Here is a 27,372-nt window from a genome sequence, read left to right as displayed (position 1 = left end):
AGAAAACCTCCACCATCATAACCTCAGTGTCAAATGCTTTGCTATAAAACAGGCCTTAGAATTAAGACTCAGAGCCTTACAAATGTGAGATGACTTCAAATTTTGACTAAAATGCATACATTTGAATAATTCCCTGTCAAGCACCAGTCAGTGCCGCTCTGCTTCAAGTGTGTTTTAGATACACAGCACTTTGGCTTAAATGCATGTCTACTAATTGCAGATAACCAACATGGAACAAAACATTCTTCCTGGTCATTCAGCACATAGAATGGTTGTCTTAGTATTTGAAGCCAGAGAGTTACCGTTATCAACTACATGAATATGTTATGCACAAATTAACATTTTACAAAACTCTCATGAATTCAGTGTACAGATTAATGCAAAAAAGATTGTGCTGTATTAACATGGATCTATTAAAATAGTGTAATAAACATAAGCATCAGGTGAACCTTAAAATTGACTTGAACATTTATTATGACCTAAAAGAACAGATACATTGCAATCCAAGATACATTTTTTCTGTAAGATTTATTGTCTCTGTATACTTTACAAATAGAAGCACATTTGAACATATTTAACTTCTGACAGGTCTGAAGCACGATGGAGAGCACTTGATACTGGAAATGATGATTGCTCCAATTTATCTGCAAAGAAAGGACCCAAATGTAAGCTCAGAGTAGGACAGTCATTCAACCAATAACTAAACAACTAAAGAGTCACAGCCCAATCTATTGTTGGTCTATGCTATACTTTAATATACTTGTTGCTATACTACAGCACAATCTAGTTTCTATCATCATCATCATCATCATCATCATCATCATCATCATCTGATATTACCTCTTCAGTAAAGACAAGCATCAGTTCCTTTGTTTTGAGCAGAAGATATTTAATAAATCAGATTAGTTTACATTTAATGAAAAAATAAGCAGTTTTGAAATCAGAAATGTATAGTTTAAAATACACAATTGAGAAATTCTTCAGGATACTTTTTTTTTTTTTTTATTACTCCTGAACCAAGAGTACATCTAATGAGGAACTCCACAAATTCATTATATTCTTGACTTCGTGTTAAGGAAAGGTTGACAACTGTATCAATTGTGTTAAAATCAATTATGTTGAAACTTACAGAGCAGCAGCTCCAGAAATGATCTCGATGAGCTCCTTGGTGATGACAGCTTGCCTGGTGCGGTTGAAGGTCAAGGTCAGTTTGTCAATCATTTCAGCTGGAGGAAACAGACATAAGTTAGTACTCAATACTAACTCTATAGCAGTGTTACAATAAAAATGAGCATGCATGTAATCCTTACAAGCATTCTTGCTGGCACTGTCCATAGCAGTCATACGGGCACTCTGCTCACTACAGGACGACTCCCTCAGGGCCAGGTAGATGATGTTTACTAGAGCAAACTCTTGGTAGTTCCTCAGAACATCAGCATCAATGTCATCATAGATGCCCATTGTCTCTGCAAAAGGCAATAAAAATACTTGAGATCTATCTGAAATTAATTACATGCAATATTGTTGTGCAATGTGGATTACATCTCCACCTTAACTTACCTGCATTAGCAACTGTGTCATTGGAAAACACAGGCTTCTGGTCTGTCTTGTAAGAAATAACAGACCTGAAGAACATATGTAAATGTTATTGTTCCCAAATGTAATCAATAAAGTAATTTAATTAAAAAAGTACCTGAATCGGTTGAAGACAACAGCTCCCTGGTCAAACTCATACCCAGAGTTAAGCAGCTCAGTGGCAATAATGGAGGCATCTCCAAAGCTGGGAGGCTTACGACCCACCTCCTTACAGTTAAGCATAATGTGCTTTCCATGAGTTCTGGAAAAAACAATAATTTATACAAGTCAAGATTACTTTAGGCTTTATGTTCATGTTTTTAAATATTGCAAATTTGACAAGAGACCGCCTGTACCTATGCAGCAGACCCCTCAGCTTGTCTCCCACATTTACCACCATGACCTCCTTGCCTGCACCAGTGAGGTTGGCAATTTCATTCTTGATCAACTTGGCCACTCCAGAGTGGATTGCTCCGCAAAGTCCACGATCAGAGGTCACGCCAATGATGAGATGCTTGCTGGTCTTTTCTTCTGGTGCTTTGATCTCAGCCTTCTCATACAGGGCTGAAAATAGGAGTAATTGTTATTTATAAACCAGTATTTAAGGAACAATTGATGTTCCTAGGGAAACATACCCAGAGCACCAGTTCCATACACACGAGCTGGCTTCAGCTGCCTCTCAGCACGAGCATACTTTGCTGCTGCCACCATCTTCATGGATTTTGTGATTTTCTGAATGTTCTTGATGGACTTCAACCGAATGGTGACTGGAAGAAGAAGAAGAAAAAAAAAAAAAAAGAATTCTTAAGTCAACAACAATGACAGCAATGTGGGGAAAAAAAGAGTTTATATTATTTGAATGAAAAAACATTTTTGCTGTACTATCATAATCATGTCACTCATATAAATTTATATATTTATATATATATATATATATATATATATCAATCAAAATAGTTTCTGTATATCATTATAGTGACCCATACATCAAGAATACAATCACAGTACCCAATGATTACATGCCTAAGTGTTACGGATTTCATTTTCCATGTCATTTTCCCTGTGATGGGTTCTTGAGTACATCTTCTATACCCAAAAAGCATTTGAGGTGTTAAAACATAAACAGAAGAAGAAAGTACTTACTGTCCTTCAGGGTAGCCATGTTCCTGACCTGCCCACTGTGGAAATAAACATACAAGATACATATCGTTTACCATGTAGTAATGTTAAAACATACAGTGAAAACATGTTATGGAACCTTCTGCACAGTTTTAGTTAGATTAGGCCAGTATTAATTGGCGATGAATTATCAAGATCCATTAGCACGTTTAAGTTGGTTCTGTTCAATGTTTTGACTGTGCCGGAGGACAAACCTGTTAATTCAATGTAACCCTGCAAATATCTACACATGTGTTTTCCAGGTGTGACTCTAAATGTTGGAACATTAGCTTTAAACGGCTGAACTTGGTTCAATAACGCTGTCATTCATTAGCCGCGGCCTGCACGTTAGCACGTCCTTGTGTGTATATGCACGGTCTACAGCCAACACAACAATGAAGTTCCTCCATCACCCGACAATTAAAACACATACTAAAGGGTATCAATCTAGACAATCAATAAAATGTTTGTTGATTTCCATTTACCATTGTGGGGAGAACACCAAAGCGCTGGTCCTGGCGAACATGGTTACTCCAATGAAGGTCAGATGCGCAGGAGTGCGCAAGCGCAGGATAAGAGTAAAATGGACGAACGATGCATTCAGGAGAAATCGTACGTACTAAAAATACTCGTTTGTGAATACAGGTACGTGAATACAAACAAAAATACGAATAGTTATTAGCATATTCATGATGAAATATATATATTTACACTGTACTTTCAATATTTTTGTAATTTTAGATAATAATAAAATAACAATATAATAATAGAAAAGAGTAACAAAAGTAGTACCCGAAAGCAACTGAGTATCTCGCGAGTTGTTTTGGTTATCGCGAGATCCTGGAACCTACACGCGGAAACTCGGCTCTAGTCGTGGAAGGAAAACATTTAGTGAGTGTCTTTAAAAATCAAAAAGGGTTGTTGTTTGTGTCCACAGTTTTGCTGCTTTGTCTACTTATTGTCCGAAGAGTTTTTATTGAGCGTTAAGTCGAGATGGGAAAAGCGGATTTCCTCTCTCCAAAAGCTATTAGTAATCGAATAAAAGCCAAGGGTCTACAAAAGCTAAGATGGTATTGTCAGATGTGCCAAAAACAATGCAGAGATGAGGTAAGCCATCTTCTTCGTTACTTCATTACTTCATTATTTAGGTGTATGTTTTCTTTCTATAAATTGTATTTCTTTTTTTCTTTTGCTTTGTTTAGAACGGCTTCAAATGCCATTGTATGTCAGAGTCCCACCAGAGGCAGCTGCTTTTAGCCTCAGAAAATCCCTCCAAGTTTATGGACTACTTTTCAAAGTAAGCCCAGAATTTGACTAATAACTTAAATAATATTGAAATAATACTGACATTAATATTTGACTTTTTCAGTGAGTTCAAACATGATTTTGTTGAGCTGCTCAGAAGACGTTTTGGTAAGTTTAGGTTTGTTTGTTTTTTTTTGTTTGTTTTTTTTTTTCTTTTCTTACTCTATGTTGGTTCAGTAAGTTGCAATTGCTGTTTCTTGTAGGGACCAAACGTGTGCATAACAACATTGTGTATAATGAGTACATCAGTCATCGAGAGCACATCCATATGAACTCTACTCGATGGGAAACTTTAACTGACTTCACCAAATGGCTGGGAAGAGAAGGTGGGGAACATTTAAAGACTATAAAAGCAGTATATTTTCATACCGTGGAAAAATACATCTTATTATTATAGCACAAAAATAATCTGTTTTTGGCTGTTTTTCTAGGATTGTGCAAGGTTGATGAAACTCCTAAAGGCTGGTATATCCAATACATCGACCGCGACCCAGAGACTATTCGACGGCAAGAAGAACTGGCAAGGAAGAAAAAGCATGACTTGGATGATGAAGAGCGCAGTGCACGTTTTATAGAGGAGCAGGTTCGAAGAGGTCGTGATGGCAAAGAGGAGGATGTAAGTGCTAATTGTCCTCCCAGCAAACGTTGAAACCAAAACACCTCAATAAATATTAATTTAAAGTTGTGTTAAATACATTTTTTAAGTGTATAATGTTTGTATTTTCAGGACACCCCAGCTTACACTGAGCTCAAAAGAGAGAATGAAGAAGAGAAAGGTATAGTTTTGTCCTTAGCCTATTTTTATATTGTTTGTTTTTTAATCGTTAACTAATCATATTGGTATTGCCTTGTACAGTGGCATTTAACCTTGGAGCCACTGCGTCTGTGGCTGGACCATCAAAGTCAAGGTAAACAACCCTTTTAGGTATATATTTTCTTTATTATACATTACTTACATTTTACAATATTACTAAATATTGCTTTAGTTCTTTACTGGGTGCAAGTGCACTGAAAGCAGCAGCAGTAACCAAAAGAAAAGACATGTCCTCCAGTTCAAGCTCTAAAGAAGGCAAGAGGAAAAAATCTGCTCTTGAAGAGATCAAAGAGGTAGAGCCTTACATTCAGCTATCTCTGCAAAGAATATATTATTGAAACTGAATTATATTAGTTTGATATTTTTTTTTTTTTTTTTTTTCTTCAGATGGAAGAACGGAGGAGGCAGAAACACGAACCGGTGAAAACTGATTACTGGTTACAACCTAACATCATTGTCAAAGTTGTTACTAAAAGACTGGGAGACCGGTACCATAAGAAGAAGGCTGTTGTTGTGGTAAGATATTGTCACAAATTTATTTATAAGGAGTAAACTCTGTGTGCTGCTAATAATCATATTTACCCCACAGGAAGTGAACGAAAAATATACAGCTGTGGTAAAGATGGTTGACTCAGGAGACAAACTGAAACTGGACCAAAATCATGTTGAGACAGTCATACCTGCACCAGGTAAACTCAACTTTCAACAAGAAATCAGTAGCTGTTAGGTTCAAATAATTGACTTTTGTTAAGTTGTTTAAATTTGATTGCTAATTTTATAATTTTACAGGCAAAAGGGTTTTGATTTTGAATGGTCAATACAGAGATATAGAAGCTATTTTAGAAGGGATTGATGAGAAAAACTTCAGTGCTACACTAACACTTGACTCAGTAAGTCACTGTGCTTTTACTGAATAGAAATAAAATTATGTATGCAATATATATTTATAGGAGTATATATGGTACAATTATGGTTATATTATTATCAAAAAGTATGGTAATAATTTCCTGTGTTCCTCCCAGGGTCCACAGAAGGGGCGGAGAGTGGATAACATTGCCTATGAAGATTTCTCCAAACTCGCCTGATGACTGGCACATTGGTCTTTTTGAAGCCCAGAAAGTGTAGGAGTCACTCTACTGTGTCAGAGTTACAACCTCAAACCTTTCTTTGTATATTTTAATATCCCAGACAAATTAGTTCAATGAGCTTTTAACTTATGTATTACCTGTTGATCGGAAAATACTTTTTTGTAATAAAGGAATTGTTTAATTCAAATTTTTAGTATTTACTTACAGACAAGTCAAATTTGGTTATATCTTTCACATTAATCCTTTTGACTGAAGTATCAGGTCTTCTCTTCATTCTCTTTACTATTCATTGTATTTGTTACGTAAGCCAAGAGGACTAATAAAAACATGTGAGAGCACTTAATTCATCTGGAGAAAACTGTTCAGATGTGGGACGATGTAATCAGTGTAGTGACCGTCAATAAATCCTTTTCCGCTACTGTGCACAAACCAGCAGTAGACGATTGACCCATGTTTCTTTTCAGTCCTGTAGTCCTTCTGCCAGCCCCTGGTTCACACAGCGTATTCATTTATTGTGATATCAAGAGATCATTCATATTTGTGTGATTTATTTGGTGATTACCTAGTAACCTGAAGTTGATTGCCTTTCACTTCCATTGTAGCCTCCTTCTTTAGAGGGTCCACTCCTTCACGGACGTCATACACGTTAACATCGGGTTCTCTGGAAAACTGCCCTGTAACAAAAAAAAAAAAGACTTTAGAATACATTATGCATCTTGAAAAACACCCCATGTTACTAGGTACATCTTGGTAGTACTGGATATTTGCCTTCCTTTTTTCAATTCGGGATATCAGTGAATTTTACTTGGAGTATCTCTTAGTGCTTTAGTTAGTTCACTGTATGTCATAACAAATTCATTGCAATTATATGCCTTGTTTATGCCATACTACTGTAATAATTGCTCCTGACATCTCGCTCTTTGCATTCTTCACCACCATCACGTTTCACCTGTTCACACTACCCTGCATTGTTGTGTCCTGGTCGAGCAAACAAAATGTGGTTTATATTACCTATGAGACCATGGACGAGTGGAGAGTACTGGTTGTTTGTAGGCATATAGATCCCAAGGAAGTCAACATTAACAGGGTGTTTTTTCCAAATCCGATGAAGCAGAACAGTAATTTGAATGTTACCATTTATTGTGATAGTAACATTTGACTTCTTCATAATGTGTATCCTCACACTAAAACAAAAGAAATTAAGAAATGTAAACAAAGGATATAGCCTAGTCTGTATTGCAGTATAAGTATAAACATACCCATCCTGTGTGATATCTGCTGTGGCATCCCAGGAAAAGACATGGCTGTTTCTCTCATCAGAAATAGTGATGTTGTCAGTGCTAGCGGTGACACTGACTCCCTCAGGCTGGGAGTACACGGAAATAGTCCCGAAATATGTGCTGACTTTGTTTTTGTACAACTTCTTTGAGCCAATGAGCTGACCATTTACAACAACACCTTCAGAAAACATACACAAGCAGTGAAAGGTTAATACATAACACATAATTCATAGAACATTTATGCAGATATGCACTGTATACCTGTACCACTGTCAGACAGTAGATTGAGAATATGGCCTGGTTTAGAATCAATATTGAAGCACACATCCACATTGTGTCTTGGCAGGTGGATGATGAAGTGAGGATCGTTATCCACTGGGGAGAACAATACTGCAGCATTAGTTGGTTGTTTTTTTGTTTTTTGTTTTTTGTTTTTTTTTTTGGGGGGGGGGGGGGGGGGGGGGGGGGGGGGTTGTTATTTTTTATATTGAACAGATGGGCTTGTACATTACCTAAATTGACTTTTTGGGGCAAGGCCCACTCTTCTGGACCTTTAGAGAATTGGCTGGGAGGAGCAGGAGTAGACATCTGGACCCAGGGGGGATGGTGATAAACCAGCGGTACTGGGTTCACACCTCCACCTACAAAACAGTGTGAAAAAAAAACATGTTAAATGGATAAATGCAGTTGGCAATGGTTTAGGGCACCAAAATACTGCTTTGTAACCTGGGCAGCAGCCATGCTTGGCATCCTTTGGAGAATCAGCCAAGAGTCGCTCACTTTCGTCTTCACTCTCCACCAGTAAAGCAGTAAGTGGAGTGACAAACTGATGGTCTACTGCCAGAGACAAGATCTTTTGAGTAATCTTTCGCTTTTTTGCTGCTGTTGAAGCCATAGCCCTGTGGAAAAGACACAGTGTGGCTACAAACAATGAAGAAGCTAATGGGACCACATGTAAATTATGTTAACAGCCTCCCATACCGTTCAGCAATCAACTGTTTGATGGTAATGTAAGCCCACAACTGTCGAGCAAAACCTGGAAACGAGTGGTGCAGGTTGGCCAGCCGCTGATCCAGCTCAGTGGTGTCTGTCTCTGTCTCTAGAGTGAGATCCAGACGAGCCTGATTGTAAACATATAGCATTATACATTAATTAGCACTTTCTGTTATACCTTTTTTGCATGAAAATGTTATAATACAAATGTGACCACACACACACACACACACACACACACACACACTGCATCCCTGTGTGAACATCAGTGTTAGTACCAATGCATTCTCTTGTATGTAAACAGCAGTGTGCGGTGTAAAAAATGTTCTTACAGCTGATGCAGTGGTAAAGCTGGTGAGTGTGTTTGTATCAGAGGGGAGCACTTTTCCAGCCACCACCAACTCGGAGCCACTGAAGAACTTATCAAACTGATTCTGGGTGACGTCAGACACTGAATCTTCTGGGAACTGAATTGTGATCCTTCTCAGAAGTGGAGCAGAGACTTGGCTGTAAAATGCCTTGCGTGGAGAAAAAAATATATATATTAAGTCAACACCTCTCTAAGAAAATTATTAGTTTGGAGGAGCATACTCGTAGTTGGTCAGCAGCATTGTGATTTGCATAGATTCTCTGTGCGATTCCTCGGTTTTCCATAGCTATCCGCTCCAGGAAGTCATAGTCCACATCAAAACCAATGCCCAAAGAGAAGAGTGAAAAATCCTCTTTCATCACTCGCTTCACATTCTTCTGGATAGTACTGAGCTTGGTCTCACCTGCAAAGATAACTCTTTATTATGGAAACGTTTAAACTAAGTTTTACATTATAATTATAGCCACAGGTTATCATAAAAAGTACAATCATAGGTTAGGACATCTTACCCACAGTAGGATCTCCATCAGACACCAGTATTATCATAGACACAGATCTGGGATCTATGAGCCCCTGATTGGATGCTCTCACTAGAATCTGAACTGCCCTCATCAAAGCTTCATTAATGTTTGTGCCTAAACATACGTAGAAAGCATGTACAAATGAAGCCACTTTACTTTGTATCATACTGTGATCTAAAGTAAAGATGTGGAAAACACAATCAGATACCTCCATTAGGTTTGATGTCCTGGATGTATTTCTTGGCATTTCCAACCTGTAATCTTGAGCCTGAAACTAAATCCTCATTCCAACACCGTACATTATGGTTAAAGTCAATCACGCTAAAATGATCATCAGTGGTCAGGTCATCTAGAATAGCTTGCATGGCCTCCACTGTCTAAGAAACAAAATAAGGATTGAATGTATTCTATACAACGGCCACATGGTGTCAGTATTTCATAATCAACCAATAAGCAGAACTTACTTGCTTCATTTTGACCCCCCACATAGAACCACTGACATCAATCACAAAAACAATGTTTTTTGGAAGAGGTGAGAGATTTGTTGGTGCAAAGAATTGAACAAAGTAGCCATCTGAGACCTGTGAAATGAAAAATGAAGTAAGATTAACACTTTACTTTGAATGTATATGGCTACTAACCTGAAGTTCTCCATTGTTGTCCCTCTTCACATCATATATAACATTAAGGACACCATCTATAGCACTGTCAGTGCAGTTGCTGCACTTTCTCTGCTGTTGCAGGCTGGGTTTGAATACTATGTGAGCCTAACAACAAATGTTACAAAAAAGAAGTTTCAAATTTCAACCAAAATTTCAATTTAGTAAGAAAAATAAAGGGTTACCTTGTCATCAGTAGTGGAAACTTTGATAAGCTCTGCAAAATGACTATCAAGAGTGTGTGTTGTTTCTACTTTTGAAATTCCATTTGGTTCAAAAATGTAGACGTCAACCTGGAGAGATGTGTGGGTCAGGGATGTGTACACTCACATTTACATTTACACTGACATGGCAACACAAAATGATGATCATGTCACCTGAAAGTGTGGCACCAGTCTGCCTGGCTGCAGGTACAGCTGATGCTCATAGAAGCCCATTTTGCGTTGCATCATTTCCTGATAGTTAAGCTCAAACTCAATGTTACTTCCAGGTGGCACATAAACTTCTGTTTGAAAGGTTTCCATGTCCTGGGAGTTTGCCCTAGGAACAACATTTTATTTTAAACCCAGCTCAATTTGACAAAACCTTTTTTTTTTTTACCTCAGGATGCTTGCTGCTTTGCCTCTGGCTTTGGCACGATTGTAAAGGTTTTGTGCCACTGACTTCTCTTTAACCGAGCCCTTAAAAATGATTCCATTCACATTCCTGCAGTGAGGGGAACATGTCAGTTATGTGTCAAACTCAGGGAGATGGTTAAGTGACTGAGGACCGACATGGTAAAGTTGGAGATGAAAGCTCTTTTGGGGATCTGCACATTGAAGCCAATGGTCTGGGCTTTGGCCCCAGAGTTGACCACATGGCTTCTGACGGTGGTGTGAGCAAAACGTGACGTAACATGGCTCTCTATTCTGTAACTTTTGATTGTGATGTCGTCACCACTGACAATCTGTGGAAAGATAAAATCACAAACTATTATTGGTTATGATTAAGACTAGAAACATTCTTGGGTTTTCTAAATGCACGAATTTGACCAAAAACACATCTTTTTTAGTTAAAATATCAAAGAAAAGTCAATAGCCTGACAGTCATGAGAATTTTGACAAACAGACAAACATTGATTTCTAGATAAGCATAAACTCTGCCACAGTGGTAGAGGCCATACCTGAAAGTCTGTCTGCTCTTCACTAGTCAAAATGGCTCTCTGAAACACAAATTTATACATTAAAATGGTTTAAACATCTTGTTATAGTGCTCTGGGGACTTCAAAATTTCATTTCAGTGATATAGACCATGGCTATTTTCAAAAACAACAAAAAAGAAATGCCTTGTAGATAAAAACATAAACAAGTGGAAAATCTTACCTTGTGTCTCTCATGTTGTTCTAAATCTGATGACTGAAAAAAAAAGTAAAACAGTAATTTTCTCCAATATTGACAAGTTATTAGGATTTCAGAGAGTGGCTATCACTATAGCACAGACTCGTTTGAGAGTAAAAATAATTTATGAAAACAGGGTTTGTGTTAACACTTACCATATCTTCCTCCCATTCTCCATCTATAACAAACTCAAATCCATGGATGTATTGTAGAAACAGGAGCCCAAAGATCAGTAAAGATGGTAAAAACTTCATGTTGCTGTTCACACAGTCTTACTGTAGGAAGCCCTGTGAAAGTCTGGCTACAGGTTAAAATACACTGTGCTGATTGACTCTCTGCCCAGTCAATATTTGTGGTGTTTCATCCTCTCTACAAAGCATCAGGAAACTTTGAAACTTGACCTGTAGAGTCGGGTTAAATAGGACAGTTAAGGTCATTATAATGCCATAGGAAGTCATTATATGCACAGTACTTTAAACCATACTATATAATACACTCATTTGTATATAGCTATATTTAGGCAATTTGTTGTTATATATTATATCTATACTACTTGTGGTGTGCTTTCTTCATGAGTGGAAGCAGCATCAAGATGTGTGTCAATGTGCGTTTTAGTTTTTGACCACTAGGGGGTAAACATGACAACTGAAGAAATATATATAGCATACATAGCACATATATATAGCCAATAATAATGAAAACTGATCTACTGCATTTGCAAATTTATATGCTATATATACGCCCAGATATATGTATGTATGTATGTATAGGCTTTTTTAATTTATTTATTTATTTTATCTTAGCCTAATTAGTGACCAATGTGTTATTAATATCCACATCTGTTCTTTTTCCATAATGAACACCTTGCTCCTTCTTATCGTGGCATTTTATTTATTTATTTTGATTTTTTCCAGTGGCAGCAGACCAGACCATAGGGGAAAACCGCATCCCTCTTTGGTGGGTGGGCGTTAGTCTCTGTGAGTCCCTTTGGTCACTCTGATGGTCTCAAGAACAATCAGACGCACAAGGCTTGCCATGTCGCTTTTAGCTTCTTAATTTTAGAGGATAAGGTCTCTAAAATGTTGCGTCTCACTTTAACAGTTTTTTGTTTTCTGATGGCTACGGGGGAAGACACTGAGTTTGATGAAGATGTGGATCTAACTGACTTTGACTTGGGAATTGTAAGAAAAAATAGCTTTTTCTTTTTAATATGTTCCCCAATTATGTTTTTTCTCTGATATTTTTGTTTCTCCAGGCTCCACGTAGAGTCCCAAGACAAGTTAAGACCATTTTAACAAAGGTACGCTATTTAATTTGTATTTTTAAATTATTTTTTATTAGAAATGCTTGCACCCTATGCTATCAAACAACACATCTTAATTTGTTTGTCGGTTGCTTTAATATTTTTCAGAAAGTAAAAAACAACAAAATGCATGACCTAGATGTTTTATGTATTTCTCTGTTAACTAAAAAGTAGGGAGTATTGGGTGTGGCGCATAGGAGTCCGCCAAGTGCGCGCAGATGTGCCAGAGTATCTGTAATGTATTGGATATTATCCCTGAATACTGGGGATAGCACAGCTTTTGTTTACAGTTAGTTACCAAGGGAGGACCCTGTGATGAATCAATAAAATAAGCACATTCTGAGCAATGCAAACCTATTTATAAAATTATGTCTGTTATTAAATAGACTAGGATTTTAGTCTCACTTAGATGTGCACGCGTCTTTTTCAGGAGACTAAACCTCACATCCAAGAGCTCTCCATAAAGACCACCATCATCTCACGCTACAGCTTCACTGCGGTGCACTGCGCCCTGTTGAACCGCCACTCCGCGGCCGCAGAGGGAGTGTTTCAGTATGCCATTCCTGCGGACGCGTACATCTCCAACTTCACCATGTAAGCGCCTTTTACTCTCACGTGACCTGCAACAACGTGCAAATATCGCATTATTGTAATTACATATGATTTATTATAGCTTTATATATTTAGATTTATTTGTAGGCCTATATAGTATATACGAATTGTACAATATGAAGAAAACAGGCCCCCTTAGTTGTTATCGTTATGTCTTTATAAAGTAAAGGTAGCCCTCACCTGTTAACGCAGATGTAAAAAAAGACACATCACCTAGTCACGTTTAGAGCTGTTAAAGGTAAAGATATGTGTGCAGCCCAGTGCTTTGTTTGACAAAACTCCATTTAAAGCACAATAATAGACGGTCTCTACATATGCACCAGTCTAATCCCTCATCTCTGACCTGTGAACCAGGATCGTAGGAGGTCGCGTCTATCAGAGTGAGGTTACACCCAAGAGGAAGAAGGTCAAACAGGAGAATGACAAAACAAGAGGCCAGGACTCAGGTGACACAAGGTATAGTAAACGTGACTGTGTATTTGTGTGTGTGCCTGTGTGCGTCAGTGGCTCTCTGGTCGCCCACCTCCTCACTGGCGCCTCGTCTTTATTACATTCTGACTGACTGTCCAGCTCCCTCTGGTCTCTTTAATTTAGCACAGGTCCCACCTGAAACCTTTTACCACAAGCAGTCATCTGTAGAGATCAGCGTGATTTAGGTGCATGTGAAGTCAATCTTGGTTCCAGGGCCATCATATAAGTCCCTGACTTCTGGAAGAAGTGACATCATTACATCATCTCCAATGTGACATTTGATAAAATGGGATTTTGTGAGCCCATAACTGATTTAAATAGCAGAGCAAGGGAATTATATAAGATGTGAAAGGAAACTTTTAGATAAGACTTGTTTTATTACTTCTTGGGCAGTTTAGGTTTCTTTTCAATGATATGCCTTGGATTTATATAACATCTCTCCAGAGACTTAAATCACACTTGGTGGTGCTATAGATACAGCTGCCGTGATGGAACTGGCATTTCTTTTTGTGCTGGATATCTACTGTAGGCCAATATACCCTAATCTCTCTGTAATTTACATTTTCCAAACTCTACCAAACAATACTGTCTGAAAAAAACTATTATAACAGTGTTTCACATTCATGCATTACACTAAAACGTTACTCTTCTCTTGTTCTCCAGTATTGAGTCAGAGCTGGAAGTATTTCGAATGGCGGTGAAGATCCCTGGTCGAAACCGTGCCATCTTCTTCCTCACATATGAGCAGCTCCTGCAGAGACGATTGGGTCGCTATGAACATGTGACCAGTATCCGGCCCATGCAGCTGGTCAGTCGCCTCAGTTTAGACATCACCATCGTGGACCACTCTCCCATCACAAATCTGGAAGTTTTGCCTCTGCGCAATGGGAAGGGCATCACATCTCCGGCCTCCTCCACTGCACTGAAAACTTTAGGTTAAACCATTTGTATTGTTTATCACCTGCTTCTGTACAGCATGTTGTCTGCATTCTCTTTTTTGTGGACAAACCTCTTCATAATTTCATTTCATTAATACGTTTTACACTTTGATTTTGGAAACTATAACCTCAGTAATCTAGTTTTAATCAACATCATACACTCTATTTTTCTCATTCCTGATCCAATCCATCTCCAAAGTGACCACTAACACTCTAATAATAATAATAATAATGCATTAGACTTATACTGTATAGCACTTTTCCAGACGCTGAAAGTCGCTTTACAATTTTGTGCATTATTCATTCACTCCACACTCGGGCAGAAGCAAGGCTGCCAATCTGCGCTATCAGCCCCTCCGACCATCACCAACATGTGCACACACACCACCTTCTTACTAGGCAGTGTGGGTGAAGTACTTTGCCTAAAGACACATTGACAATTTATGCCATTGGCGCCCCATTGTGGCACCTGGAATTCCCAACAGTGTCCCATCCAAGTAATAACCAGGTCCAGACTTGCTTAGCTTCCGAGATCAGATGAGATCAGGCTTTGACAAGGAGGTTTGGTCACAATGGTAAGCTTCTTCGCTACATCTAACTCTGCTTCTGTGTTATTTTGTCATTATTTTAGCATTGCTGAATTGATGTTAAAGTTATGTACTGACCATGTTGAAAAATGTTTGTGTTTATTGTTATCGTAAAATTCATCTTAGTAGGGAATAGCATACCATATTGACTACGCTTATTTTTCTCCTCAACCAGCCAAACCTGAGCCCCCCATCACTACTGTCATCAAAAATGAGAAGAATGTGTGTAGTATCACATTTAATCCAAGCATCGTGCAGCAGGCTAAAATCACTACTAGTGGGAACCTTGGAGACTTTGTAGTTCGCTATGATGTGGAAAGAGAGTTGGGAATTGGAGACATACAGGTGAGTGTTGATGTGTTATCAATAAAAATCTTTTGAAGACTTTTTCCATTTGAGAATATAGCTCACTGATTTTATGCAAGGACACAGTTCCCCTAAGCTCTGTTATACTCACACACTTGTTTCCACCCACCTGCTAGTCATTAATTCAGTCGGCTTCCTGCCACCTGCTCTGCTATTACGCCAAAATCCAGTGTCTGTCTTCGGGATAACTTTAAATCTTGACAATCACATGTTAATACTGCAGCTGACCTCACTGCCTGTTGTGTGTGCACTTTTCCAGGTGTTGAACGGCCACTTTGTCCACTACTTTGCTCCCAAAGACCTGCCGGTTGTCCCAAAAAATGTAGTGTTTGTCATTGACACCAGTGCATCCATGCTGGGAACCAAGATTAGACAGGTAAAACCATTAATTACAACAAAATCTAAAAATACTTTTATTCTAGATGGGTGAATTTGATCAAGTGTGGTTGTGGGCGACAAATGATCTTATTGTTAATGGATTTTGTTTGACCATAATAAATATAAAGTTTATTAAGAAGCCGCACCAGATATTATGGGATCATTCTCACTCTCTCTGTAATATAAATCATACCCTGTGCTGTGTGTATATAGTTCAGTAAATGTATAGAGCATGTGTTTCAAGGACATTAAATGACTTCATTCAGAAATGCAATAGCCCACTATCTGACTCCTACACTGGAATATCCGTATCAGAGCTTTCCCCCGTGCAATACCATGAAAATCCCTTTCGGCCAGTCACATGTGATGTGCACAGCTGCATGAGAGGTAGAGTCAAAAGTGAAAAACAGATTTGCAGAGAGTTTGGGATGTGGAAACACAGTGCTGTTGTGAGAATGGAAGGTCAGTTTGCATGGGGTAATGGAACGTTCCACACAACAGCCCCTCCGACCCCTGATCCCTCTCCCCACTTATCACAGACGCACAAACAAGGGATTTTTGATGTGGCCTCACAATAGAGGGCTTTATGATAGGTCAGCATGTGGTCTCGATCTTTCTGTATATCGCCCATATAGACTTCTGTAATTGGTCTAGAGCCAAATCATAGCTATATTACACCCACGCACCAAATACAGATATCCAATTTCACGACACACTGATTGCAACTTTTTTGTTTCTTCTTCTGTAGACCAAAGATGCTCTTTTTACCATCTTGAACGATCTCCGTCCTGGCGATCACTTTAACTTCATAAGCTTCTCCAACAAAGTCAAAGAGTGGAAGAATCGCCTTGTGCCAGTCACTCCACTAAACGTCAGAGATGCCAAGAAATTTATTTACACGCTCGCACCCACTGGAGGTCAGAAAGTTTTGCCACTAAAAACACTCTAATGACAGTTATGTTTCAAGTGACTATTAAACTATTATGATACGATTTACTTTTATATGAGGAATAATGTACATTTTTCTGACTACCCCTTTTTTCAGGTACCAACATTAACAGCGCCATTGAAATTGGCTCCACTCTGCTTCGAGATTACCTGTCTACATCAGAGGCCAACCCCAACAGTGTATCTCTCATCATTTTCCTGACTGATGGACGCCCCACTGTTGGAGAGATCCAGTCTGTAAGAATACTGGGGAACACTCGCTCTGCGGTGCAAGAGAAATTCTGCATATTTACGATTGGGATTGGGAACGATGTGGATTATAAACTGTTGGACCGGATGGCGCTGGAAAACTGTGGCATGATGAGACGAATTGGTGAAGAGGCAGATGCTAGTGCCATGCTCAAAGGGTAAGAAACCATTCAAAGCTTTTTTTTTTATTGATTATGAGTGTTGCCCTCTTTTGGAGATTGTCTGCCTGGTATCGCACTTACTTGAAATGAGAAAAAATAAAACGTTTTATTTTCTTGTACTGTTTAGTGTCCCATTTATCCAAATTGATAGTTTTCATGTTCCAAAACGTTGTATCCTCCTTAAAATGTAATCTAATCTTATGAGACTATTAGCTTTCCTAAATACCTCCTTTCTCTTGTGTGACATAAGCTTCTGTCTGTCATCACGTTATAAAGGAACGAAGAGCACAAATGTGACGGTGCTGACAACAGAGGTCTTTAATCAGATGCAGCCTGTCACAGCCTCCCTCTGTTTGGTACAGACCACCTTTCTTCTGTCCTTTCCAGACTGGCCTCTCCTCTCCCTAGATCCCTCTTCCGCACTTGGACACACAAGGTGTTTGTTCAGTTGCTGGAATGTGTGTGTGTTGTAATACCTGTGTCTGAGGGGTTAGCCTGCACTGATAATAGGCCTCCTCCGGCTTAAACAAACAGGTTGGTTTAGAGGTGAGAAGGTTTAGTGCCATACAAAAACATGGGACAGGACACAGGCTCTAGAGACTTGCATACATGTGTGTATAAGAATGTATGCACAAACCCTCAAGTGGGGTGACAAAAGTGAGGTTAGACAAGCATGCGACCCGGAAATAACATACCAGCAAAAATGTTGTTACAATAATAATGGAAAATAATGGAGTCATTCTTGGTTCATTTAAGTGTTGGCTTTCTTGAGTAATGTGTAATTATAAGAATACACTGAATGTACAACGATTTTCATATCGATGGGTCACAATATCAATACAATTTCAATACATTTTAGACCTCAGAAAAACAAAAATAGTGTCCTGTTTTATTTTTTGTTATTAACAATAACATTTATTTTATTGATAATAACATTTAATTGTATTAAATTATACAATGCCTTCTCTGTTCAGATATAGCAGAGTTAGGTCTTTACGGAGCATTTTTGTGTTGCTTGTGTTTCCTTGACTGTACATTGGGAAACTTGCCATTTTCTTCCCTAAAAGTTCTGTTGTAAAAATTTTGCAAGGTATAATTTTCAAGGTATGTTGTCATGCTCATATATTTACTATACAGCCTTTACTGGTAGAAACTAAACAGCATTGGCTATTTAAAGAAGAAAACATTAAATCACCAACTTCAAATTATATTATATAGCATTTAGCTGTACCTTTGTGTAAACCTTTCTGACCTCTTTGTTTGATTATATGTCTTACCAGGTTCTATGATGAAATAGGAACTCCTCTTCTGTCTGACATAAGGATCAACTACACCGAGGATTCAGTGCAGTATGTGACTCAACATCTCTTCACCAACTACTTCAATGGCTCGGAAATTGTTATTGCTGGAAAGCTGACAAACAAAAGTGCAGAGTCTCTGCATGTGCAGGTCACTGCCACCAACGATGACAAGAGCATCATCCTGGAGACAGATGTGCCACTGCGCCACCGTCAGGTCGAGACAGAGAAGCATGTCAAAGCAGCAACAGCAGCACTGGCGGGCAGCGGCAGGCCCTCAGCATCTGTCAGCTCTTACAGATGGGATGTTGCTTTGGGGGACATTGTTGAGGACTTTGCCGAACGTGTGTGGGGTTTTCTCAGTGTTAAAGACGGTCTTCGGTCAAGACTGAAAAGTAAGACAAGCAAAGAAAGAGAAGAACACATCAAGCAGGCCACCAACCTGTCTCTGACATACAACTTCCTCACACCGCTCACTAACCTGGTGGTGGAGAAGCCTGAGGTCCTGGCTGATGGGACCATGGCACCTGTGCCCACTGTTTCCCCAGCTCCTCTGGAAGGAGATTCAGCTGCCAACAGCCTGCGAGAGGACACAGAGGAAGGACAGCCCCAGAAATCTGACCAAAGGTCCACTGGCACTTCTCATCAGAGCAACACAGTTGGTGAGCTTTTTTGTGTGAAAAAGAAAATCAGAGCACAATTAGACAATTAAAGCTGTTTTTTTTTTTTGTATTTTTCTTTGCTTGTAGGTAAAGGTCAGTCCAAGAAACCAATCACCATCTCCAAAACATCAGGTGTGTTTTAATTTAATTAATTTAATTAATTTTAATTTCTCTCTTGTGAAAATACAGCTACCGGTACATGATAAAGTATTAAAGTCCAGTTTCTTGTGATAGTGGGAATGTACAGTGCCCTCTTTTTCCTTCTAGTTGAAGGTCTGTAATTTGAAAGCTTGCCAAGTAGACACAGGTGATCACACAGTCAGTGTGAACAAACAGCTAAGGAATGGCTCTGAACATGACCTGAAAAAAGGAAGAACACACAAGGTCTAATTGAAATACCTAAAGACACAAAGTGGTACTTTACACATGCAAGTGCACAGGGACCACGTTTGTGTTACAGCAAAGAAAAGCGCCCCATCTGAGGCAGTTAGCAAAGGCTAATGACCCTGTCATTACACTTGCTCTATCATCTCTCGCCTCATCACTTCTCTTTTCATTTATGTTGGTTCTCACAAGCTTCTCAAAATCATACAAATTAAGCATTTAGAAACAAGTAGTGACTGGTATGTCTCAATGTTTCAGATAAAAAATGTGCTCTAATCTACATTATACTGTTTGTAATAATCACTTCACTTGTTTAAAGTTTTGTTCACCTGTACACATTTTTAATGATTTTGTTAAAAATGTTGTTTTACATGTTTCTCCTATGTGCTTTCTTAGCTGATGGTGACCCCCATTTTGTGGTTGAGATTCCACTAAGCAAACTGACAGTGTGCTTTAACATTAATGGTGAGCCTGGACACATCCTGAGTCTGGTCTCAGATCACAAGAATTCTGGTATGTTTTCATCACAAACCGAACCATACAGCTATACACAATTGTTACAGTGCAAAAAGCACACAAAATTACATTACCCTTTTCTATAAACTTTAGTTCATGTTTACAATGAGAGCAGCATGTCTTACATTTACCTGGTTAAATAAACAGCAGCAATATCTGTACAAAGAATGTTGACTTCTATTGTCTACTTTCCAGGTGTGACAGTAAATGGGAAGCTAATTGGTGCTCCTGCACCTCCAGGCAGCCACAAGCAGCAGCGTACATATTTCAACACCATAACAATTGTAGTGGACCACCCCAGACGAGCTTACATTGAAGTGACTCCTAAAAAGGTGATTCTGGATGGCAAAGACCGCATGGTTTTGGCCTGTCATTCCACTGTCACAGTAACCAGTGGTGTATTGACGGTGGCCATCGTGGGGAAGTCTAATGTGACTGTAACCGTGGGAGACAACATAAGCTTCATCATTCTTCTGCACCAGTACAAGAACCCAGCACCGTACCAAAAAGACCATCTAGGTTTCTACATTGGTAACAGCAAAGGACTGTCTCCTGACTGCCATGGACTATTAGGTAAGACCAAAAATGTTAAACCTTTAAATGGTGTGCTTCATTTCTGATGCCTGAACTCAACAACTCAATTCAATGCTCAATTGAGGAGTCACATTGTTCAGTTTCTTTATGAAACTGCATTCTCTCAATCATTTAGCTGTGAGTCACTCCCACTGAGCATCTGTTAAAGAGAAGAGGGTCCAGTGCCCCCCTCAGTGGGCATGTGTTACAGTTCAAGTATTAGAGTTTGGCGAGGTAATTGAACAGAGGTAGAATTCACACATATTTTAATAAAGCACCACCTGCTCTTCCAGGTCAGTTCCTGTATGAAGAAGTTGGCTTTGCTGAGTCAGGAGTAGACATGGCGCCCTCTACAGTCCTAAAGGTGAAGGAGCGCTCTGTCCCAGTGGTGCAGAAGACCAGGAAGATCTTAAGTGGGACACAGAGTGTGGACTGTTGGTTTGCTAGGAACAATGCTGCCAAGCTGATTGATGGACAGTATGAGGACTATCTGATGTCCCACATGTTTGATACTGGACACTCAGCACATGGGACAAACAGACTTTAAGACAGCCATAGACTTTGTATCAAATTTTGATATGTCTAACACCAGTCTTTTTTATGGACTACTGTTGTCAAACTTAATTTTATTTTTGTAATTTCTAATAAGAATGTGATATTTTATTATATAAAAGTGTTGTTTTACATTTTAAATTGTGAATAAAAATACTAAATACTGACAATCAGCCCTTCACATCCCACTACAAAATAACAGGTAAAAGGCATTGTCTTACTAGCTCTATCTTTTCTGTGTGTATCCACATTCTGGATGTTCACACCTGGTTTCCATGGATACGTAGCAAAGTAAGTGGCCCCCTCTTCAGGAGTGACAGCTCACACAGCAGAGTGGTCCAGGCCCCAGACACACAGGCTGAGCAGTGCACTCTGTCATCAGCTGCAGGTCACAAAGCAGCTCGCTCCACCCACACAGGTGTGCACTGGCCATGTCCCACTCAGAGGATCTGTCATCAGGCTGCACTGCTCTGGCTACTACAGGAATCCACCAACAACTGTGCTCCATGTCTATCACCTTTATTCAGAGAGGAGATTAAAGAGATACATTCAGTAACAAGCACCATTGACATGTGCAGCACGCTGGTATGCACTGTGCTCTTTTCAGAAACTTGTAAAAAAAAAAGAAAGAAAAAAAAAGAAAACATAAATAAAAAAGCAAATTTAAAAAAAAACAACAATGCAATTTTGAACACTAGTAATATGCAGTTGTGGACAGTTGTTAAAAAAAAAAAAAAACATTTACAGCTATATTTAATACTTGTGGTTACATCACTTTTCATCAACTTTCCATTACCACAGGCTGAACCACGGAAGACAAAATGTCATTTACAAGAAAAAAAACCAAAAAAACAGAGTTACTAATATATTACACAACACAAGAGCTGCAGCTGTGTACATAAATCCCTGTAAATTGGGAATAAAACATTTAAATGAAATGATGATGAACTCTTTAAGGCCATGATTTTAGTTTTACCATCATCACCATCACAAAGGTTACATTGTGTCAACTGGTCCCTGTCAGCTTTGAAAGCTCAAAATCATTTTGATGTGCAACATACAAAATAAAGTGAATATTTGAACCTGTAACTTGAATTCCTGTGTGACATCATGATCATTTAAGTAAAGGAAACACATACTATAATTACTGTAATTACAATTTAATTAAAAAAAGGTAAATTATGTGAATAAAATATTTGATGCATTCCAATAAAATACATACTCTGCTTTTTGATGTTCTTTGGTATTTGATACCGTTTCTGATTAAAGCTTTGAGTAAAGACTACACTCACCCTGCAGGTGCTGTGCTGGGTAATAATATTTAGCCACATACTTTCAGTAGAGGTTACTCTGAAGTCAGTTTGCACATAGATTATACTATCATACACTGGATGTTTTTATATATGTGTAACATACTTTTGCTCATTATAATCATAAAAAACAACAAAAGCTGCCATGACAAACAATCCCAACTGAAGTCTAATATAATATTCAGACACTTAGTGAGAGGTTTTGTGTACATGTGGATACTGGACGGATTAAGTGAAGGGATGCAAATTTAAACAGTGACCCAGCTGGGTCTCAGTGGTCCTCCTGAATATTGCACTTGAGGAACAGATTCATTTTCATCCTCTTCACCTTCTGAAGCCTCTTCTGTGTCTGTCTCCTCTGTTAAGAGAACCTAGGACAGGAGCAAAGATTTATACCTTCACATTCCTACCGTGACTGCAGAAATGTACACTATTCTGCAGGTGTATTTGAAAATACGAGTTCTGCGTTCTATTCCATAATAATAGATAAGAGTCCCCTAAAACTTTACAAACAAAATTCTAGCAATGTACAGTAAAACTGTATTTACTGTGGAACCACCACCCCACCCATCACTGCCCAAAACTCTGTATTTGTCATGCACCACTCTTCACACTTTCCATGGCATCACTGCGTGGAAACGCATCTCAAATGTCACTATTATTCAGTTGTTGAATACTTGATTTATGGCAATTTGAGGGACCAGAACACTGTGTTCACAAATGATGGCAATAAAAGGATTCTGATTCTGAATCTACACGTAACAAACACTATTAATTAAAAGGGGTACAAAAAACATTGATTTACTGTTGTAATTATATTATTACATCATTGTTCCACATTATGTGACTACGCAAGTGGTGTTAAGTGGTGCATGATTTATTACAGTATATCTTTAATAAAAGGATGACTAATATAATTGCAAGTGTAAATGCTCAAGACATCGATTTGATCAAATAATGAATGATCAAATTAAGTTTTAAAATGTTTACTTCAATACATCTTCTTACAAGATAATTTTAAATAATTCAAAGCTCACCTGTATTTCATCTGGGTTTAGCAAAGAATCAGCTTTCTTCACAGAGCTGTCACATGTGTCATCCAAACTCTTCATCGTCTTAAACTTCCTCATCATCAAACTATCCACCACCCAGAACATGATTGCCTGCACAAAAAGCATTGGAGAATATTAATAGTGATTGGATACTCTTTAGAATCAATAATATATAAGCCTTAAATAACACCCACATTGACAATGAATGGCACAATGAGCATGACCAGCACAAGCTCCAGTTGAGGGTTAGCGATGTAGCCCAAAAGCACTTCTTGCAACTAAAACAGATAAACAAATTCAAATAATCGCATCATACATTCAATGTATTTACTACATACGTCTACTCTACAACTTATATCCAAAGAGTTGAACATGTTATAACTTACTCAGTCAACTGTTTGGAAAGAATGACCTGATTCTTTTCAGATTTTGAATATCATTGATGTGTATTTAACACCATTAAAAAACAGTTTACTGCTTACTTCAGACCATCCAGGGATGAGCAGCACCAGGCTGACAACTCCTTTTTCCAGCACCATAATAAGCAAATAAATGCCACACTGACCAAGCCATGCAGCGGCTTGTGGAGGGTCACCTAAAATGTGCATAGGAGGAATGTCACTGAACATGTATAATGATAATACAAAAAAGCAAGAGAGAATTCTTGGGCAACGCAATTTATAAAAGAAAATGTTTTTAAGCTTTAGCAAGAAAGGCACGTCCTTCTGTCTGCTGTGAGCTGATCTATAGTGCCATCTACTGGCAAAATAAGGAAATGCATCCCAAAACTAAAATGAAAATAAACTGAATTCTCATGATGAATTATAGACATTATGCTTTTACTGACCATATTCTCCAAGTATGAGGAGTGTCCATTGTTTGTATTCCACAAGTCTGGAAACTAACTTCAGAGCCAACCAGATGACCAGCATCCCAAGTGTAGCATCCAAAAGAAAGTTCATCAGATATCTTTCAAACAAATAAGAAATAGCCATCAATACTGTGACTTAATTTAGGGTTATATTACATAATCAAAGTTTGTTTAACTCACAGGGAACATGGGTCCTCCTTAGTGAAGGTAGAAAGGAAGACGTTGGCAAAGTGAATGAAAAGAGCGCCAATGGCTTGCTTTGATGTATCATAAAACCTATTAAGGCAGCTTGATGAGCCAAAAACATCATGTAACATATTTAAAACAACTTATGGATGGCATTATCTCACCAAATCCTCCAGGGTCGTCTAATTCCTGCTGGTTCTCTGAATCGTTTTACTGTAAAGAACAAAATTTTTAAAAATGTATTTGAAAAAACACAATGTGATCATGTTTGTTGCTGCCACAAGTCTTTATTTTCTCTAAAGCACTTCCCAAACACACGCACTTACTCTTCTCCATCACAAGACCAAAGAATGTGGCTCAACAAGTGAAACAGAAATGTAATTATTACTTTTTTTATAGGCATTGATGCAATTGTTTGAATGTTTTGCATAGATTCCTATAAAATAAAGTTTTGTTTGATTGGTAAACTTTTTGAATGTGACATGTTTTCGTTTTCCAACTTAAGGAAAGTCCCATGATAGCTCAGAGGAACTAGAAGTTTAAACTGAAATCAAGAATTGTGAAATATTCTATTGTTTGTCTTGATACATAGACCTACAGGAATTGAAAAGATGAGTATTGCGATAAATAAAAAAGTAATTGTGGATATGTTTCCGCTTGTGTAACTATCCACCATAAAGGTGACCACTGAGTCTCACAGCTAAAATAATAAAGTATATAAAAAAACAATCAAATTTATCAATGCAAGACTTTTTGATATTGCCTGTGGAAACAAATCAGTCTCATCAATGATTGTCTCATCGACTTGCAGGCTCCACTGTGAGCTTGTGGGCTTTCCTGGATACAGGCTCTGACCTAGATACACTTCAAGTTCCCAGATTAGTTTAAAAACATAGAGGGAACACAGTTAAAACGTATGGATGCCGATAGCATGCTCCGACACTGCAATCACTATGTCAGCTGCCTCAGCATCACAAGGTCACTGAAGAACAGTCATTGTTCAAGCAACCAAAGTCCACACAGTCTGTCAATGAGCATCTTGTTTTTGTGTTAATATATTCACTCTCCCAACATATTCACAGTGGTTTCTTCTTAAACAATGTACAAATAACCTTAAGACTACTTTATGTGTTAGTCTTTCATGTTGCTGTTATTTAGATTTTGTTGTCTGACGTTTTATCACTTTTTATAAGTGGGCTTGAGATTTGCATTGATTTACTGATTTATTGACTTGCTACGTGTAGGTTTTTAAGGATGCAGGGGTAAAGTGTGCAGGCATACTTGGTAGTAGGCTATATTATCCCCACTGATTGCCTTTTATGCCTACCACTTTCCTTTAGAGTTAGGAAAACAATGCCACACACCAATAATGCATGTTAATTATAATATCAACGATGATTTAGAGAGGAGGAAGTCTCACATACTCACACATTAGAGTGCTGAAGGCGACGATGCCAAGCAGCCCCTGTATCAACACACCGAACCTGTCCGTGAGTGCGCCGTTGTCACAGCCGTGAGGACTCGCTTTATTGATGTCTGTCATGTTTGTTACTTCAGTTGTAGGGGCATCCAAAGACCTTCTCACCAAAAGCATTGCACTATATACCGTGTCCATGTTGACACGACGGCAAAACAACAACAGAACGACGCAAGACGATTTGGCACTAAAAATACCTGTCCGCCAGCAGCTCGCCTCCTGCAAAACTGTCGAAGTTACTGGATTGAAAGGCTCCTTCAAACAAACGCCTCATCCTATTCACGGAATTGGGAAAATACAACAAACATCTTACTGGCATCCATTTTTAAGAAAACGAAAACATCAACGTCAGTGGTCTGGATGAGAAGAACATCCGGGATGACTTTCAAAATAAAGGCACATTTTTACTGACTATTGTCGTTAAATGTCAAAGTATTAATTGTCTATTTTAGCTACTTTGGTACAAGCATGTTTTGTTATGCTTTTTTCATTGTTCTTAGGCTTACAATTTAGGTTTGGGATCTTGATGCGTCAGAAATAATTGATCTGACTTTGGCCCCTCATCCGCTCCTTTGTGTGCGCCAAACTGTGGCGCGCCTTGGCACGTGCATTTGAGTCTCCTACGGTGCTCTCGAAAGTCAGTAGGCAAAAAGCACAACATTTTAGTCTCACTGTAGCCTGTAGTTAATTTGTCTGTAGAGGGAATTCTCTGGGAATAAATAAACAGGCGGGTAGCAAACTTGATTGAGTTGGGATTATTATGGAATTTAAAAAAAAATAATAATCTTTTTGTGTAGCTTGTTTAAAACTGGACGCATATGGCCTAATTTTGTAACAAAAGTTCATAGTAGGTGCTAAAAAGTCAAATAGACGCAAATTATAACAAAATAATTGATTTTAATCAATTGTTGTGACTAGACTCCGTCTCAACATAAAATGCGTTGGTTAGATCCACCCAATGCCTCACTCTCTTAGTTGCTTTTAGCCTAATTGAAAATATGCCGTCATACAAAAGGGAGACTCCCTTCTAACAAACTTGTGTACTACTCACAAATGTATGTGCGTAAAAGGTAGACATAATCCTTTCCAGTGCGCGCGCGCGTGCGTTTGGAAAAGCTCCTTCTTTGGCAGATTAATGAAGCGCGGCACGCGCTTGAACCATCTGTCCTGCGCACGTCGTCAGCGCCTCTTCGTCACGCCTTCTTCACTTTTTTGGCATAAAGCAAAAAAAGGTCTACACCACTCCGACTGGACCTCGAAAATGATGAGTATAAAAGCCTATATTTTAATTAGACAACTGTCCTCTCTACACATGATACCTGAGGCTTCTTGGCAGTGT

The 27,372-nt window shown here is 38.6% G+C and overlaps 5 protein-coding genes and 1 pseudogene across 6 annotated transcripts; 2 read left to right on the top strand and 4 right to left on the bottom strand.

Moving 5' to 3' along the window:
• Positions 1-445: 445 nt before the first annotated feature.
• atp5f1c (ATP synthase F1 subunit gamma) lies at positions 446-3,293 on the bottom strand. 2 transcript variants are annotated; one of them, XM_033989240.2, is made up of 9 exons: positions 3,219-3,293; positions 2,719-2,753; positions 2,211-2,342; positions 1,932-2,139; positions 1,694-1,837; positions 1,561-1,625; positions 1,311-1,466; positions 1,130-1,226; positions 446-644 (listed from the first exon to the last, which is right to left on the bottom strand). In XM_033989240.2, the coding sequence occupies exons 1-9, from the start codon at positions 3,257-3,259 to the stop codon at positions 641-643; spliced, it is 882 nt and encodes a 293-aa protein (XP_033845131.1). In that variant the 5' UTR covers positions 3,260-3,293; the 3' UTR covers positions 446-640. The 2 variants fall into 2 exon arrangements, with proteins under 2 accessions (XP_033845131.1, XP_033845132.1); XM_033989241.2 differs by lacking the exon at positions 446-644 and having other exon boundaries at positions 1,126-1,226.
• A 291-nt stretch (positions 3,294-3,584) lies between these two features.
• On the top strand, positions 3,585-6,014 carry kin (Kin17 DNA and RNA binding protein). The gene is made up of 12 exons (XM_033989237.2): positions 3,585-3,840; positions 3,936-4,030; positions 4,103-4,146; positions 4,242-4,364; positions 4,470-4,654; positions 4,766-4,814; positions 4,895-4,946; positions 5,025-5,145; positions 5,240-5,368; positions 5,442-5,541; positions 5,642-5,742; positions 5,875-6,014. Exons 1-12 carry the CDS (start codon positions 3,727-3,729, stop codon positions 5,935-5,937), a joined length of 1,176 nt encoding a protein of 391 aa, XP_033845128.1. The 5' UTR covers positions 3,585-3,726; the 3' UTR covers positions 5,938-6,014.
• Positions 5,395-11,488, bottom strand: itih2 (inter-alpha-trypsin inhibitor heavy chain 2). The gene is made up of 21 exons (XM_033989233.2): positions 11,295-11,488; positions 11,125-11,157; positions 10,926-10,964; positions 10,537-10,709; positions 10,364-10,468; positions 10,141-10,303; positions 9,949-10,056; positions 9,746-9,871; positions 9,569-9,685; positions 9,313-9,481; positions 9,093-9,218; positions 8,805-8,986; positions 8,546-8,731; positions 8,202-8,341; positions 7,947-8,119; positions 7,733-7,861; positions 7,482-7,595; positions 7,200-7,398; positions 6,952-7,124; positions 6,503-6,614; positions 5,395-6,427 (listed from the first exon to the last, which is right to left on the bottom strand). The coding sequence occupies exons 1-21, from the start codon at positions 11,391-11,393 to the stop codon at positions 6,280-6,282; spliced, it is 2,814 nt and encodes a 937-aa protein (XP_033845124.1). The 5' UTR covers positions 11,394-11,488; the 3' UTR covers positions 5,395-6,279.
• A 624-nt stretch (positions 11,489-12,112) lies between these two features.
• Positions 12,113-21,307, top strand: itih5 (inter-alpha-trypsin inhibitor heavy chain 5). Its single transcript, XM_033989231.2, has 14 exons — positions 12,113-12,320; positions 12,395-12,439; positions 12,873-13,036; positions 13,409-13,510; positions 14,189-14,460; positions 15,226-15,395; positions 15,676-15,792; positions 16,543-16,711; positions 16,840-17,149; positions 18,433-19,112; positions 19,200-19,244; positions 19,893-20,009; positions 20,208-20,585; positions 20,879-21,307. Exons 1-14 carry the CDS (start codon positions 12,219-12,221, stop codon positions 21,130-21,132), a joined length of 2,925 nt encoding a protein of 974 aa, XP_033845122.1. The 5' UTR covers positions 12,113-12,218; the 3' UTR covers positions 21,133-21,307.
• LOC117392336 (5S ribosomal RNA) lies at positions 14,921-15,038 on the bottom strand (annotated as a pseudogene).
• An 8-nt stretch (positions 21,308-21,315) lies between the features above and the next one.
• tmem110l (transmembrane protein 110, like) lies at positions 21,316-26,657 on the bottom strand. The gene is made up of 8 exons (XM_033989238.2): positions 25,985-26,657; positions 24,721-24,769; positions 24,551-24,646; positions 24,347-24,468; positions 23,982-24,094; positions 23,694-23,777; positions 23,485-23,610; positions 21,316-22,818 (listed from the first exon to the last, which is right to left on the bottom strand). The coding sequence occupies exons 1-8, from the start codon at positions 26,169-26,171 to the stop codon at positions 22,696-22,698; spliced, it is 900 nt and encodes a 299-aa protein (XP_033845129.1). The 5' UTR covers positions 26,172-26,657; the 3' UTR covers positions 21,316-22,695.
• Between the last annotated feature and the right edge of the window lie 715 nt (positions 26,658-27,372).

The sequence above is a fragment of the Periophthalmus magnuspinnatus genome, chromosome 23, assembly GCF_009829125.3.
Source record: "Periophthalmus magnuspinnatus isolate fPerMag1 chromosome 23, fPerMag1.2.pri, whole genome shotgun sequence".
In the NCBI taxonomy this organism is placed as follows: domain Eukaryota; kingdom Metazoa; phylum Chordata; class Actinopteri; order Gobiiformes; family Gobiidae; genus Periophthalmus; species Periophthalmus magnuspinnatus.
The sequence above is the reverse complement of the archived record's forward strand: the minus strand, read 5'-3'. Positions and strand labels throughout refer to the sequence as shown.

What these genes read in the sequence shown, in the direction of transcription:
- atp5f1c (XM_033989240.2), bottom strand. Translation starts at nt 3,259, where the DNA reads ATGTTCGCCAGGACCAGCGCTTTGGTGTTCTCCCCACAATG. An exon ending in GTTGTCTTCAACCGATTCAG is followed by an intron (nt 1,626 to 1,693) that starts GTACTTTTTTAA and finishes TATGTTCTTCAG; the next exon opens with GTCTGTTATTTCTTACAAGA. An exon ending in TGACACAGTTGCTAATGCAG is followed by an intron (nt 1,467 to 1,560) that starts GTAAGTTAAGGT and finishes TGCCTTTTGCAG; the next exon opens with AGACAATGGGCATCTATGAT.
- itih2 (XM_033989233.2), bottom strand. Translation starts at nt 11,393, where the DNA reads ATGAAGTTTTTACCATCTTTACTGATCTTTGGGCTCCTGTTTCTACAA. An exon ending in AAGAGCAGACAGACTTTCAG is followed by an intron (nt 10,710 to 10,925) that starts GTATGGCCTCTA and finishes ATCTTTCCACAG; the next exon opens with ATTGTCAGTGGTGACGACAT. An exon ending in ATGCTGCTGACCAACTACGA is followed by an intron (nt 8,732 to 8,804) that starts GTATGCTCCTCC and finishes TCTCCACGCAAG; the next exon opens with GCATTTTACAGCCAAGTCTC.
- itih5 (XM_033989231.2), top strand. Translation starts at nt 12,219, where the DNA reads ATGTTGCGTCTCACTTTAACAGTTTTTTGTTTTCTGATGGCTACGGGG. An exon ending in CTCAGATCACAAGAATTCTG is followed by an intron (nt 20,010 to 20,207) that starts GTATGTTTTCAT and finishes TCTACTTTCCAG; the next exon opens with GTGTGACAGTAAATGGGAAG. An exon ending in TGACTGCCATGGACTATTAG is followed by an intron (nt 20,586 to 20,878) that starts GTAAGACCAAAA and finishes CTGCTCTTCCAG; the next exon opens with GTCAGTTCCTGTATGAAGAA.
- kin (XM_033989237.2), top strand. Translation starts at nt 3,727, where the DNA reads ATGGGAAAAGCGGATTTCCTCTCTCCAAAAGCTATTAGTAATCGAATA. An exon ending in GACAGTCATACCTGCACCAG is followed by an intron (nt 5,542 to 5,641) that starts GTAAACTCAACT and finishes ATAATTTTACAG; the next exon opens with GCAAAAGGGTTTTGATTTTG. An exon ending in CTACACTAACACTTGACTCA is followed by an intron (nt 5,743 to 5,874) that starts GTAAGTCACTGT and finishes TGTTCCTCCCAG; the next exon opens with GGTCCACAGAAGGGGCGGAG.
- tmem110l (XM_033989238.2), bottom strand. Translation starts at nt 26,171, where the DNA reads ATGGACACGGTATATAGTGCAATGCTTTTGGTGAGAAGGTCTTTGGAT. An exon ending in TCATCCCTGGATGGTCTGAA is followed by an intron (nt 23,778 to 23,981) that starts GTAAGCAGTAAA and finishes TATCTGTTTTAG; the next exon opens with TTGCAAGAAGTGCTTTTGGG. An exon ending in TTGTGCCATTCATTGTCAAT is followed by an intron (nt 23,611 to 23,693) that starts GTGGGTGTTATT and finishes CTTTTTGTGCAG; the next exon opens with GCAATCATGTTCTGGGTGGT.